At 39.6% G+C, this 15,903-nt stretch overlaps 1 protein-coding gene across 3 annotated transcripts in view; it reads right to left on the bottom strand.

The window, feature by feature from the left end:
* Nucleotides 1-15,903, bottom strand: part of TRPC4AP (transient receptor potential cation channel subfamily C member 4 associated protein) — a 78,544-nt gene that overhangs the window by 26,718 nt on the left and 35,923 nt on the right. For all 3 annotated transcript variants that reach the window (XM_014787515.2, XM_004430489.2, XM_004430491.2), the window contains exons 6-8: nt 14,273-14,401; nt 9,103-9,310; nt 1,447-1,632 (exon numbers count right to left, since the gene is read on the bottom strand). In XM_014787515.2, coding sequence (XP_014643001.1) covers nt 1,447-1,632; nt 9,103-9,310; nt 14,273-14,401 — 523 coding nt within the window. The remainder of the gene's footprint in view (nt 1-1,446; nt 1,633-9,102; nt 9,311-14,272; nt 14,402-15,903) is intronic.

Genomic DNA, 15,903 nt, shown 5'->3' with positions numbered 1-15,903 from the left:
GCATGGTGATTATAGCTAATAATACCTCACTGACCCTAAGAGAGCAGATCTTAAATATTCTCACCACAAAAAAGAAATGATAATTATGTGATAAGATGGAGGTGTTAACTAATGCTAAGATGGTAATCATTTTGCAGTATACAAATGTATCAAATCAACATGGTATACACTTCAAACGTGCACAATGTTATAAATCAATTATATCTCAATAAAGTTGGGGTAAAAAAAAGAAAGGAGGGGCCGGCCCGGTGGCGCAAGCGGTTAAGTGCGCGCGCTCCGCTGCGGCGGCCCGGGGTTCGCTGGTTCGGATCCCGGGCGCGCACCGACGCACTGCTTGGCAAGCCATGCTGTGGCGGCGTCCCATATAAAGTGGAGGAAGATGGGCACAGATGTTAGCCCAGGGCCGTCTTCCTCAGCAAAAAAAGAGGAGGATTGGCGGATGTTAGCTCAGGGCTGATCTCCTCACAAAAAAAAACAAAAAAAAAAAAAAGAAAGGAGTCCCTGACTTCTTGGCTATACTCATCAAGAATTTGGCCTCTTCAACTCAAAATTGGAGGGGATGAGAAAAGCTGGTGGCCTGCCCCCTCAATGAGATACCATATTCCTTGTTTGGGAGTTGAGGGGAGAGGGAGCCACACCTGCCTTTTTGGCCATACCTGCCTGGAGTGGAAATTCCATCAAGCAGAACTTCCAATGTCATAGACTCTCACTGCTCTCACTGAATTTTAGTAAATTTTCTTGAAGAAATGTTTCTTTATTTGTAGTATGCTCTTAGAACAAATTCCACAGACTTTATTTACATGGATGGTTTTTGTTGTTGTTGTTTACAGGTTTTGTTTATAGTTTCACTGGGATGCAGGTCCACAGAGCTCTGCATACTGCCATCCTGGAAACAGAACTCCTCCATTCACTTTTATCTGCATGATTACAGTGAGAAATCCTGGGTTTGTACAATCTAACCCCATCCTGTTAGCCAGAGTCAAATGCTTCAGGGTTGAGCATCTGACCCAAGATGAGCCTGAGTCCTTCACCAGGAAGCTGGAGCTGAGATTAGGAGTCTACTCATTTACTAGACAGCCTACTCATCAGGACAGAGAGAGGACTAAAGAACCATATAGAAAGTAGAAGACAGAAAGAACGAACTCTCTGGGTTCCTAAGAATGCTCTGGTTATCGTTAGTCTTGGTTAGTCTGGTTATCTGGTTCCAGTTAGTCCCTCAGGTCCAGTCAGTCCCTTCTCCCTGCAATCAGGTCCACTCTGAGGGAGTTCAAAGAGGTTTCTGTCACTAGCTATCAAAAATGTCTTAACATTCATGATCTAAGACTTTCCTGAGGAAAAGTCTACTTTGAGCAAACTTCAATTAATCCTCCTTGGAAAAGAGGTCAAGAATGGATCCAGGAGCTCAAGGGAAAGCTTCCCACCTCTCAGAAGACCCATCCCAAGTACCTTGACTGTGCTCAGATTCCTCATTAGCCACTCGCATCAGGGCATCCAGCACCAACGCATTGTCTAGCCACGTGTACCACTCCTCCAACTCCTGAAGGAAGCTGGCTGTGCCTGTTGACTCAGACACCTTTCGAGTCGCAAGCTTGCAAAGCCGCTCAACAAAGCCAGGGATGCTGAGAAGGGCCGCTGCCAAGGAGAGAACAAAAGAGGGAATTTTCAAAACAGACATCAGCTCTAAAGCCCTCAACAAACAGCCTGCTCCTTACCTGCGTGATAGGAATGATTCTTATTCTGACAGCAACTAGTCAGAGCTTCCCTTTAAAATGAAATGCCAAGCCAAGGTAAAATAGTAATTAAGTTATAGAAACAAGGTCAATCTTAGCAGGTGCAGGGAAACAGGCTTTCTTATATTTACTGGTGGGAATACAAATTTGAATAACTTTTATGTCTTAAATCTGTATCTCTTTGAGCCAGAAGGTTCATTTCTGGGAATTTCCCATCAGGAAGTAACCAATCAAATATACAAAGATATCCATACAAAGATGTTCATTGATGTGGTTTCTATAACAGCAAAAAATGGAGATAACTACATGGCCATTAATAGTAAATTGATTAAACACAATATATCCTATACGATGGACTACAACACAGACGCTAAGAAAGATGACACATACATCTTTATAAAGTGACTTAAAAAAGATGTTTAAATTTACTTGTTAGAGAAAAAAATTACTAAACAGTATTGGTTTAAAAATTTAAAATTTTCTTCTTTAAAATATGCACATAATATACACATGAAGAACAGAAGGATATATACCAAGGTGTTTACTGTGTCTATTCCTGAGCAGGAGAAGATATAAATGCTTCTTTTAAAACCACTTATCTATAGTTTGATTTTCCTGTAACAAACATGCACTGGCAGGAAGAAAGAAGTCTTTTTTTTTTGTAAAGAAAGAAATTGAAGGGCCGGCCCTGTGGCTTGGTGGTTAAGTGCGCGTGCTGCAATGCTGGTGGCCCGGGTTCGGATCCCAGGCACGCATCAAGGCACCACTTCTCCGTCCATCCTGAGGCCGAGTCCCACATAGAGCAACTAGAAGGATGTGCAGCTATGACATACAACTATCTACTGGGGCTTTGGGGGGAAAAAATAAAATAAATAAAATCTTTAAAAAAAAAAAAAAAAGAAATTGAATAATTACCCAACTCCTATTTCCACCAATCCCATTTTACTCACAATAATGAGTAAGATGGAAATTCTGATCAGCATGAGAGAACATAATACACACTGGAGGCAGGGAAATCCAGATTCAAATCTTGGCTCCATCACTTAACCTTCTTTAAAATATGGGCTAACGTCTCTATGCATTTGCTGTACAGGCATTAAATCTTCCTGGAAGGACAGAAAACAGTAGTAGCTGCCAAAGGCAAAGAGAATTAGGACACCGGGAATGAGAGTGGGAGCGAAACTTCAGCGAACACCTTTTTGAATCTGTAGATTTTTTTGAACCATATGAATGTATCATCTAATGAAAAATTAATAAATAACTAGAGATTTCATAATATCAAGGTACTATTATTAATTTTGAGTGAGTATAACTGTATTGGAATTACGTTTAAAAAGAATCATTATCTTGTAGAAATTCTGAAATATACATAGGTAAAATTTTATGATATTTGGGATTTGCTTCAAAATAATCCAAAGTGAGGTAGAGAGGAGTGAACGATAAAGAGATAAAGGTAAAGATAGGGCCGGCCCCATGGCTTAGCGGTTAAGTGCGTGCGCTCCGCTACTGGCGGCCCGGGTTCGGATCCCGGGTGCGCACCGAGGCACTGCTTCTCCGGCCATGCTGAGGCCGCGTCCCACATACAGCAACTAGAAGGATGTGCAGCTGTGACATACAACTATCCACTGGGGCTTTGGGGGAAAATAAATAAATAAAATTATTAAAAAAAAAGGTAAAGATAAAGAGAGTCATCAACTAACAATTGTTGAAGTAAGGTAATGGGTAAATGGGGATCATTATACTGTTATGTGTGTCATATATATATGTCTCTACTTTATATGTGTGAAGTTTCCCATAATGAAAATTTTTAAAGTAAATTTCAAAAGAATATAATATTAAAGAAAATTCTTTAAAAATAAAACAAAGTAGTTAGGAGGATTATATGAAATCATATCAATTCAGTCCCAGCACAGAGCTTGACAAATAATCTTAGCCACCTTTCCATCCTCTACAAATTAGTTAGTAACTATAAAATAATGTTTGACCTCATTCAAAAAAAAGGAAAGCTAATTAAAACTCAGTAAAATTAACTTTTCCTCACAAAGTCAAACAATTACCATACCACCCAGCAATTGCATTCCTAAGTATATACTGAAAGAGAACTGAAAACAGGTGCTCAAATACATGTACATACACATTCATAGCAGCACTATTCATAACAGCCAAAAGACAGGAAAAAAAAAAAAAAAAAAAAAAAAACCCAAATGTCCATAACAGATAAACAAATTATGGTATACGTACAAAGAATATTATTCAGCCATAAAAAGGAATGAAACACTGACATGCTACAGCATAGATGAACCTCAAAAACATCATGTCAAGTGAAAGAAGCATACATGATACAAAAGGTCACATATTGTATGATTCCATTTATAAATTTACCAGAAGAGGTAAATCCACAGACAGAAAGAAAGGTGGGTTGCCAGGGACTGTGGGGATGGGGAATAACTGCTTAATGTAAATGGAGTTTCCTTTGGGCGTGATGAAAACGTTCTGGGACTAGATGGAGGTGGTGGTTGCACAAATTGTAAATGTACTAAATGGTGCTGAATTGTTCTCTTTAAATGGTTAATTTTGTTATGTGACCTTCACATCAATTAAAAAAAACCACCAAGATAGCTTTTTTGCTTTTTGGGTTTTTCTGAGATACCATTTTTTACTTATTAGCTCGACAAATATCAAGAAGTTTAGGGCCGGCCCTGTGGCTTGGTGGTTAAGTGCGCGCGCTGCGATGCTGGTGGCCCGGGTTCGGATCCCAGGTGCGCATCGAGGCACCACTTCTCCGTTCATCCTGAGGCCGAGTCCCGCATACAGCAACTAGAAGGATGTGCAGCTACGACATACAACTATCCACTGGGGCTTTGGGGGGAAAAAATAAAAATAAATAAAATCTTAAAAAAAAAAAAAAAAAAAAAAAAAAAGTTTAAAAAGGCCCTGTACTGGGAAGTGTGTACAGGATGGAAAAATGAACTAGTAATTTCTTTGGAGGTTAATTTGTCAAGATCTATCAAAGTTTAAAAGGCAAATATGCAGCATATCATATGCTATACACAAGGTTGTTTTTTGTAGGAACAAAGATTTGAAATAAACCAAACTTCCACCAACAGGGGACTGGTTAAATAAATTATGGTACACCCATACACTGAAATACTATGTAATTGTAAAAAGGAATCAGATAACTCTATATGTACTGGAATGGAATGCTTTGCAAGATAAAGTGAAGTGAAAAAAGCTGGGGGCAGAATGGTGCCTATTTTACATCACCATCTCTACAAACAGGGAGGAGCCAATCTCTCTCTTTTCCCCTCCTCCATCCCCATGATTGGGCATGTACAGAACATCTCTGGAGGGATACATGAGAAAAGGGTAATAGGTTGCTACGGGGAGGGGAATAAACTTTCTACTGTCTATCTCCTGTTCCTTTTGTACTTTCTGAATTTTTAAAAAACCTTAGATATGTATTACCTTTCCCAAAAATAATAAATAAGAGAGTTTGGATTCTACATGAAAATCTTCACAAAGCTGGATTTTTACTTTCCCACCTCTTTTCTCCAGGGTAGATAGCTCCAGTTTCTTTAACTGTTCCTCACAGGACAGTTCCTAAGATCTAGTCTTCCCACCCTGCACACTTAACACAGACCTTCAGATGTGACCTGCCCAGCATTCAAGGTTCTGGGACTCTGACTCTCACCCCCAAGATTCCTGAACTTTTGTGAGTCACTCATCACTTGAAAAGTTGATCAAAGCTATGGACTCTCTCCCCTCAAAAAATCACTGGCCCAATTACACTCATCAACTTACATACGATCTCAGGGAAGTGGCACCCCAGCATCACATAATCTTTGTAATTCTCACAGCCTTATCAGTAGCTATTGCACCCTGTTAAATGTTAGTTCAACAATAGTTGACAACTTTTGAGAATTTCCGCAAAAGCAGACCTCTTCTCTCCTCCTCCTCCTATTAAAACATCAGTATTGCCAAAATACTCCTGTAAATTTTCCTCTCACAGTTTAGGCCCTGCTTTCCAGCTCTCTGAGATGATTCTGAATTTCATCCTAGCTCCCGTGTTGCATAAATCAGCCCCTCTCAGCTCAGTATCTCCTATAAACTGATAATTATCTGGCCTGTGGCTTCATCTACATGTCTGACTAAAATCCTGAATGATTCTTCCCCCTAGATAGAACCATTTGTTCCCATCTGAATCGACAGAAAGGACAACTGGTAGTTTTGAGAATCCTAAAAGGGCTCTAACATTTTTATTATCTGAGCTCCAGGAAGATAGTATAAATCATTATTTCGCTGGACAAGAAAACTAGTTCACAGCCACAGTTTATTAAAAACAAAACATTTTGGCAACATCCTACACACTTCGGCTTTCCACACTGTTATGGACTGAATTGCATCCCTCCGACCCCCAACTCATCTGTTGAAGCCCTAATCCACAATATGACTGTATTTGAAGACAGGGCCTTTAGGGAGGTAATTAAATGAGATCATAAGAGTGGGACCAATAGGACTAGTGTCCTTATATAAGAGGAAGAGATCTCTCTTCTCTCTCTCTCTCTCTGTCTCTCTCTCTCTCTGTGTGCATGCACAGAGGAAAGGCCATATGAGGACACGGTGAGAAGGCAGCTGTCTGCAAACCAGGAAGAGGGGCATCACCAGACACCAATACTGATGGTACTTTATCCTGGACTTCCAGACTCCAAAACTGTGAGAAAATGAATTTCAATTGTTTAACCCACCCAGTCTGTGGTATCTTGTTACGGCAGCCTGAGATGACTATTACACATACCTCTATTTACAAGTTTTCAGTACTGGAGTTCAATTAAATAAAGACAATATTGAGGACTAAGATCTTTCTCATCTACTCATAATTTAATTATGTTCACCTAGACCTTCCCAGGGTATTTGACTGGACAAAAATGTGTGTGTGGTGTGGGGGGGCAGGGAGACAGGAATTACGTTCGGAGAGTCCAGAAGGGTCAGACTGTACAACATCATGTGCCTATTCAATAAAGCTTCAACCCAAGCTACAAGCAAATATCACACGTAGATTATCTCACGGGTTAGCCACACCAGTATCAAAGTGAACCCAGACATTTTATAAAGACTTTCTTTTTTTAATCCCCCAAATCAAAGAAAACTGGGCTTGGGGTTAACTCTCAGTTAATTAAAAGAAAACAGCTGAGGGGGCTGGTCCAGTGGCACAGTGGTTAAGTGCGCATGCTTCACTTTGGCAGCCCAAGGTTCTTGGGTTCAGATCCCGGGTGTGGACCTACACACCGCTCATCAAGCCATGCTGTGGTGGCATCCCATCCCCAAAATAGAGGAAGATTGGTACAGATGTTAGCTCAGAGACAATCTTCCTCAAGCCAAAAAAAGAGGAAGATTGGCAAGAGATGTTAGCTCAGGGCCAATTTCCCTTACCAAAAGAAAAGAAAAGAAAAGAAAAAAACCAACTGACTAGAATACTTCATTCCCCAAGAATGATGGGTAATGCTGGTTTTACTTAAAGCAGCTTACAAACAGGTACGTGAAAGTAATCGATACTAACAGGAAATAATCTGCCAGATCAGATTCCTTACATGGAAAACTAAAAGATGAAAGTAACTGAGTGCCTCAGCACAAACAGGTAACCAATACTGAACCTTTATGATCCTCAGTTTCCTAAGCTGTGCAATGGGGATTCTAATCTCTATTTCATAGGGCTGCTTGAAGGATTAAATAAAATCACTTCTAGGTAAAGCAGTTAGCTCAATGTTCACCACATAGCAGGAGCTTAACAAATGTGAGCTTTTGTCAGTGTATATGTGTGTGTGTGTTTAAATCAGCTTTGAGGTATAATTTAGTTATAATAAAATTCACATGTTTTTAAGAATGTGTTTTATAATTTACTAAAATCAGTACTCCTCAAAAGTCATAAGAAAGGAGGAGGGGGAAAAAAAGCCTACACAGACCAAGGAAGGCCTTGGATCTATGGACTCAGGAACAAAAACAAGCCTGGAGGAAGAACCACTAACCTGGGGTCCATCGAGTTCACATACTTCTGTTTTTACATATGACTAAAACATGTAAAATCATATTCCCTAATAACCTAAAAATACACTTATGACCATCTGGTGTTCATAACTAAAACTAGAAAGTTAACAGTTAATGGAGGAATCATATTCAGTATTTAGAAGGGAGGCTGCTGTGTAGCACTCAGCAATTCTGCAGAGCTATGCCTGGGAAGGCACACATCCAGTCAACTGAACTTTAGAAACAAAGTATTGTTTTTGAAGCACCATCAGGGCTGCCATAGGATGGTCATGGCTTTCTACCGCTGCTTTTTAATGATAAATTTTTACTATTTCACCTTGTTTATTTGGTCAACTCTAAGGCACACACTGATACGTTTTTGTAGCCTGTTAATGTTCAAGAACTAGTTTTTAAGATACATAAATGTTTTAGTTCAAATATGGATCATCTATACTCTTACAACCAAAATAGATATATGCCCAATTTCCCCCAAATCTGCTTAGGCTGGGATACTTTATCAATAGAAAAGAGTCCTTTTGCTACCAAAAAGCATAAGGTGGGGTAGATGGGTTAGAATAGCATTTTCTTACTTAAATAATTAATATACTCACATGGTTCTAAAAATCAAACAATATATAAAATAATACACTAAGAAGGCCCACTTCCACTGTTGTCATCTGCCCAGTTTCCAGCCACCTCCTAACAGGTAACCACTTTAGGTTTCTTGTGTATGCTTTCACTTTCTTTATGCATACCATCTATGAGCAAACAAATACATTTGGTTTTACTCCCCTCTCCCTGACTTAATACAGAAAGTATCATACTATACACACAGTTCTGCATTTCCCTTTTTACCATTAATATACCTTGTAGATTTTTCTATAGCAATACATAGAGATCTTCCTTCTTTTTTCTTAAAAGCTATACAATTTTCCATTATATAAATATTCTATAAATTAGTCTCTCATCGATGACCATTTAGGTTGTTCGCAGTCTTTTGCTATTACAATGTTGCAATGAATAACCTTGAATATACATCATATCCTATACATCTATAGGACTAAAGCCTAGAAGAGGTTTAGTGGATTAAAAGGCATACATATTGGTGATTCTGATAAACAACGGTTCTTAACTTTTTTGAGGTTCTGGACTCACTCAAAATCCGATGAAGGCTATGGACTTGGCCCCTCAAAATAATGAAGAGATACACACACACAAATTTTACATACTTTAAGTAGACCCTAGCAGCCCTCACATGAATTAATATCTAGAGATATTGAAAGAGCTAGATGATTTAGGAAGTGGCCTCAGAGTGATAATTTCAAAATTCTGAGAACTTAAGAGATTTTACCTTGGTTGATTTCAGCTGCAGAAGGCCCCAAGCTCAAGCTCTTCTTCTGTTGAGCATTTTTGGCAAGAAGTGTGTGCTTGTCATCATTCCCTGTATCCATCTCTGAAATGGTGACAGCCAGAATCCGGCAGAAATTAGCAAGCTGCTGCTGATCAAAATTGGACACTAAGGAACTCAGATTGGGGACTTCATCTAGTCGGATCATTTCCTACAGAAGACACAAATAAAACAATCCCCATGCTCAGTTCATTCAAGATTGGATGTGCCCCTCTTGCATTCCCCTAAGAATGGGGCTTGATAGACTACTCAGGTTCAAATCTTGGCTTTGCAAACTGCAGCTGTGCAAACTGAGGTGAGTTATGGAACCTTTCTCAGTCTTTGCTCAACTGTCAAATGGGACTAACCTACCTCTTAGGATTGGTCTGAGGATTAAATCCTTTGAGCACCACTGTTCTTATTCTATACCTTTGCTCACTGGCTCATTTTGCCTATTAAAAAAAAAAAAGAAATGCCTACCACTCAAGTTTTATCAACCATAAATTGCCATTCTTGCTTACAGGTGTTTTAAGAAATAAAATATTTCAAATATAGCTGCAGGCCCTTGTGTATCCCTACTCAGCTGCATTCCCTTCTCTCTCTCCAGAGGTAACCAGTATTTTGAACTGTGTGTTTATTATTTCTATGCATGTTTTTAAACTTACGAATATTTCCATAAAAATATATGGTATTATTCTACATGCACAGTGTGAATGATTAAATTATACCTTACTTTTCAGTCAACACTGAGATTTAACTACACTGATACAAGTAGCTCTAGTTCATTCATTTTTCACTGTTTTACTCCACAATTTATTTAATCATTCTCTTTTTTTGTATATTTTTAGGAAGATTACAATTTTTCACTATTAAACAATGTTGCAATAAACATTCCTATAGGTATCTCCTTGTGCACATGCAGGTGTAACCAATTATCTAGAGTAAATGATAGTAACCATTCTTGCCTTTTTCTTGACTTTAACAGAAATATTTCCAAAGTTTCAACATTAAGTTTGACGTTTGCTGTAAGTTTTAACACATATCCTATACCAAGTAAAAGAATTTTCCTTCTATTCCTAACTTCTATCATCAATGAGTGTTGAATTTTATGAAATGCTTTTTATTTGGTTATATTCTTTTTTTTCTTCCTAAAAATCTGCAAATGTTGTGCATTACACAAGCTCATCTCCTTTTGAAAGATCCTTATATTCCTCACATAATACCTGCTATCTTTCATCCCACTAATTTACTTAACTTCGACTGTATTGAGTATTTCTCTATCACTGTACATATCACATGATCTTGTAATTACCTGTTCCCGCATCTATTTCCCAAATAAACTAACATTGCCTTGAGGGAGGAGTGTGTCTTATCTTCTCTCCAGAGCCTAAATGCATAGGACCTGGTAGCGAGAGTGTCAGTAAATGTGTACAGAACAAACGAATGATTCCTAGAAGCCCTCATGAATCCCACTCCTATTTCCGGTAATGGAGGACAGGAGTTTGCCACGGAGGGGGTATTTGGAAGTAGCTTCTTCCACTTTTACGTTCCCCTTCCCCAGCACACAACAAATGTTAGCTATTGTTACTGGAAACTGTGGCTTTCAGCTCAGCAGTTCCTCTAGCCCTGTCTAACTTAGTGTATGGGTCACAAACCAGGGCCCACCACCCTCCAAGCCCACTTCTTTGTGTTATATTTTAATTTCTATTAAATATGTGATACATACAACATATGTTAGAAAGCATAACAAAGTGAACAGCTGTGCATGCCTTTCCTCTCACATCTCCCAGCCTCTCTGCCAGAGGCAACCACTATCCTGAATTTTGTTTATTATTGCTTTGCCATTAAACAAAAAGTTTTATATGTATGATTTGAGTTTTATAAAAATGATATACAACAGTCTTCTGCAACTGACTTCTATCAATAATTTCTATGATTCAGCTATGTTGTTGCCTATAGCAACAATTCATTCATTTCCACTACTTTATAATATTCCTTTGTGCGACTAGAGTACACTTATCTATTCTCCTGTTGATGGATTGTAGACTTGGTTTAGGTTTTTTGCTCTGAAACAATAATGCTACAAACGTTCTTATGCGTTTCTTTTTTTTTTTTTTAAAGATTTATTTCTTTATTTTTTCCCCCCAAAGCCCCAGTAGATAGTTGTATGTCATAGCTGCACATCCTTCTAGTTGCTGCATGTGGGATGCGGCCTCAGCATGGCCGGAGAAGCGGTGCGTCGGTGCGCGCCCGGGATCCGAGCCCGGGGCCGCTAGCAGCGGAGTGCGCGCACTTAACCGTTAAGCCACGGGGCCGGCCCTCTTATGCGTTTCTTGATGCACGTGTGCAGAAGTTTTTCTGGGGCAGTGTCTTCTAAACTGTTCTGACAGTGTCCAAGAATAAGAAATAAATTTTCTATCACAACCCAGTAACCACACATAGGTGCATGTATAAATAAGTGTATAAATATAAAACAAAAACTTAGATAATACCCTTCACACGATACACTTTGATCTCTTCTATTTAGGTGGCAGGCCCACTGAAATGATTGCAAACCTCTTGGCTTCTATTTAGTGTTTTCATTTCTAAGAATCACTGTTATGGGATTAAGCTTCCCCATGAGTTTGCCTGGGCATAGGTTACAGGTGACCCAGGCCACAATACTGATGCCTCGGCCCTCAGGGCAGTGCTTCCCTAGGTGGTGGGTCACAGGGTACGCACACGTTCAACTAGGAAAAAAAAAAGATAAATATATTCTGCTGAAATAAAAAGGTGTCAGCAGTATTTAAGTGCTTCCAATGATATACATTCTCACTAACCTTTGTGTGCTCTCCCTTTTTACATGGTCTTGATGTACATTTCCCTGATTATCAATGAAGTTAAGTATCTTCTTTTATATTTATGGACCAGTTGTTTCTCTTCTGTGAAATGCTTGCTCATATCCTTGCCCATTTTTCTACTGGGCTATTTCTCTTTTTCTTGCTGATACATAAGAACTCTTGATAAATTCTGAATACAATCCCTTGTTAATTGTATGGGTTGCAAATATCTTTTCCCAGTTTGTGACTTGGGTTCCTACTTTCTTTATGGATCCATCCCCCTTTCAAACTGCACCACAGTACCCATAACATTTAGCAGAACTCATCACTATCTTTGGCAACACAGAAAGGAATGCGAGAGGGAGAGAGCATGAGGGACAAGCGGGAAAAGTTACGAAGAAGCAATCCTAGACTCAGACTGACAGAGAATCTGGAGTTTCCACCCTGGAAGCCCCCTCTCACACACTGGCTGGAACATACAATTATTCGAAAAATAACAAAGCCTTTTTTATCAGAGGGCACAAAGGGTGTGTCTGGGACCTGCACACATCTCCAATGTGCTCCTACAGACAATGGGCCACTTGTGCATCTTCTGCTTGGGCGATGCCTAGGGAAAGTGCAACAGAAAGGCAGAAATGAAAGCTGGGGTCACCAGAATGCACATGGGTATCCTTTTCGCCACAACAGCAACTCTAAGAGGCTGCTCCTGCCTCCTCAGTAGTAAGAGGAAGAAATCTGCCAACCAGCAACCAACATGGAGGCGTGGGACAAGGACTGGGGAAGTAAGCTCCAGCTACTAACAAGCATTACACTAAAAACCTAATAGAGTGATTCTCTAACAGAGGTCTCTGGATGTGTTTTTTTGGGGTGAGTTCTCAATGATAAATTTTTAAAGATTTTTTTTTTATTTTTTTTAAGATTTTATTTATTTATTTTCCCCCCCAAAGCCCCAGTAGATAGTTGTATGTCATAGCTGCACATCCTTCTAGTTGCTGTATGTGGGACGCGGCCTCAGCATGGCCGGAGAAGCGGTGCGTCGGTGCACGCCCGGGATCCGAACCCGGGCCGTCAGCAGCGGAGCGCGCGCACTTAACCGCTAAGCCACGGGGCCGGCCCTCGATGATAAATTTTTAATTTAGTGTTTTCATTTTAATCAAAGTTGTTTTGTTTTTTTTTTTAAAGCATATTCTGGATCTTCTGAATGTCCATCTTATGACCAAGTGGCAGGATTTCAGTGCTCACATTTGTGTCTCCTATGTTGGTGTCAATTAAACTTTAACTGCTGAAGACTAATGAGAAAAAATAGAAGTAAACTAAGTGAAAGTCAAACATCACCAGCAAGGGGAACATATCCTAATGAATGAAGGTTTCACAGCAGTTTAAACATAGGAAAGTGATAGGAGAATGGAGTCATCACACAACATAGAGTAGTATAGGTATGCTAAAAAGATCCTGTGTCATAATAATGAGTGAGGGGCAATTTGATTTTGGCAAAGTAACATTAGCCGTCACAGTAAATTCGCAAAGTCAATCTGAACTTTTGAGTTTTATAATTGGTTTGATTTCAATTTACATATTTGTTTAGGCTTTAAAGTCATTTAAGACCGATTAGTATAAGGAGTATAACTTAGTTTTATACTTGAATAAATTCAAGTTACACAAAAAACATAATTTAAGTTAAAACTAGAAGTATGGAAGAATTTTTCCTTTTTTTGTGTGAGGAGGATTAGCCCTGAGCTAACATCTGATGCCAATCCTCCTCTTTTTGCTCAGGAAGATTGGCCCTGGGCTAATACCCGTGCCCACCTTCCTCTACTTTATATGGGACACTGCCACAGCATGGCTTGACAAGCAGAGCGTCAGTCTGCACCTGGGATCCAAACCTGTGAACCCTGGGCCGCCGAAGCAGAGTGCACGAATTTAACCACTATGCCACTGGGCCGGCCCCGGAAGAATTTTTCTTTCAAAAGAACTCTGTACATTATTCAGGTTTGAGAATAATTTTCTGAGACATCCTCCTCCATCTGGTCATCCATCTGCTGGAGGACACAGCTCACTCTTCTTTTTTTGGTGAGGAAGATTGGCCATGAGCTAACATCCGTTGCCAATCTTCCTCTTTTTGCTTGAGGAAGAGTGGCCCTGAGCCAACATCTGCACCAATCTTTCTCCACTTTGCATGTGGGACACCACCATAGCATGGCTTGATGAGCGGTGCATAGGTCTGCACCCGGGATCCGAACCTGCAAACCCCAGGCCACCGAAGTGGAGCATGTGAACTTAACCACTACACCATTGGGCTGGCCCCCATAGCTCACCTTTTTAACACCCAAAATATCTTCAATAAGGGTTGCTGTTTGTAAGAATGTCTTCTTACTGGTCATCAGTGTAAACAGGAAAATCACAAACTCATTCTTCTCTGCCAAACGCTTTGTAACTCCTTCCGTCTATCACAAGGGAGAAGGAGAGAAAAGGCAGAATAGGTTATGACCACAAAATAAAATATGACGAGCAAGATATCCATTCCAGACACTGGAAAAGCAATTCCACACTACATCAGGAATTCTTGGCTGAGGCCTTAAATCCCTAAAACCATATACAAAACACTGTGTGGGGAATGCATTTTTTCTGCCGAGGGGGTTTTTTCACGATATTCATCATAGGTTCTTGACACAGTATCTGCCTAGTATCTAAATCAGGAGCTACAAACTAGCATCCAGTAGGCCAAGTTCTATTTGACCAGCAGTACCCTTTATATTTTGAATTTAAACGTCTTTAGGCAGGACATGCTTACTCCAGGTTAGTCGCAATTTGCACAAGTCCCCACTCTAAAACAAACAACTTCAAACATTTCTTGTTTTCTGCCTGATCCCTTGAGGCACTGGTGTTTTCAACTCCAAAAGCCCTAGGTTCTCCATTGAACCTGGAATTAAGTCAGATCAGTAGAGTTGGACTACATCATCCTATGTTTTTTTTTTTTTTTTTTAAAGATTTTATTTATTCATTTTTTTCCCCCCAAAGCCCCAGTAGATAGTTGTATGTCATAGGTTCACATCCTTCTAGTTGCTGTACGTGGGACTCGGCCTCGGGTTGGTCGGAGAAGTGGTGCCTTGGGGCGTGCCCGGGATCCGAACCTGGGCCGCCAGCATCAGAGCGCGCGCACTTAACCGCTAAGCCACGGAGCCGGCCCAATCCTATGTTTTTTATATTTTGTTTCTTCTTCTTCTTCTTCACTGAACCTATTTTACTAGAATAGCCATGATTAACATTAGGTGTCATAATTAACAAACAGTCTCATAAAACTAATGACTATATGGAAGTTGCCAATAATGGAGTCACTACATCATACATAATCTTTCTTTATATAACGACAATTCCTTGCTGGCCTTAGCTGCCAGAAAAATTATGCATTACCTGAACAATCAGTTTATTTTTATCTTATAGGTCTGCCTGTGCCTATTTGTGCCACTAGCTACATGTGGCTATTGAGCACTTGAAACCAGTCCCAACGGAGATGAGATCTAAAAACCACACTGGATTTTGAAAGCTTAGTACAAAAAAAGAATGTAAATGTCTCATTAATAATTACTTATATTGTTTACGTGTTGTAATAACATTCTTGATATACAGTAGTCCCCCCTTATCCTTGGGGGATACATTCCAAGACCCCCAATGGATGACTGAAACTGCAGATAGTACTGAACTCTACATATACGTCTTTTCCTATACATTCACACCTACGATCAAGTTTAATTTATAAATTAGGCACAGTAAGAGAATAACAATAACTAATAATAAAATACAGCAATTATAACAATATACTGTAATAAAAGTTACCATAGATCTTAGCAACCTCAGCATACCATTCTTTTTCTTTTCGTGATTTATTTTTTTATTTTTTATTTTTTTTTCTCCCCAAAGCCCCAGTAGATAGTTGTACGTCATAGCT

Source organism: Ceratotherium simum, chromosome 21 (assembly GCF_057802395.1).
Source record: "Ceratotherium simum simum isolate JZ-2026a chromosome 21, ASM5780239v1, whole genome shotgun sequence".
Lineage (NCBI taxonomy): Eukaryota > Metazoa > Chordata > Mammalia > Perissodactyla > Rhinocerotidae > Ceratotherium > Ceratotherium simum.
The sequence above is the reverse complement of the archived record's forward strand: the minus strand, read 5'-3'. Positions and strand labels throughout refer to the sequence as shown.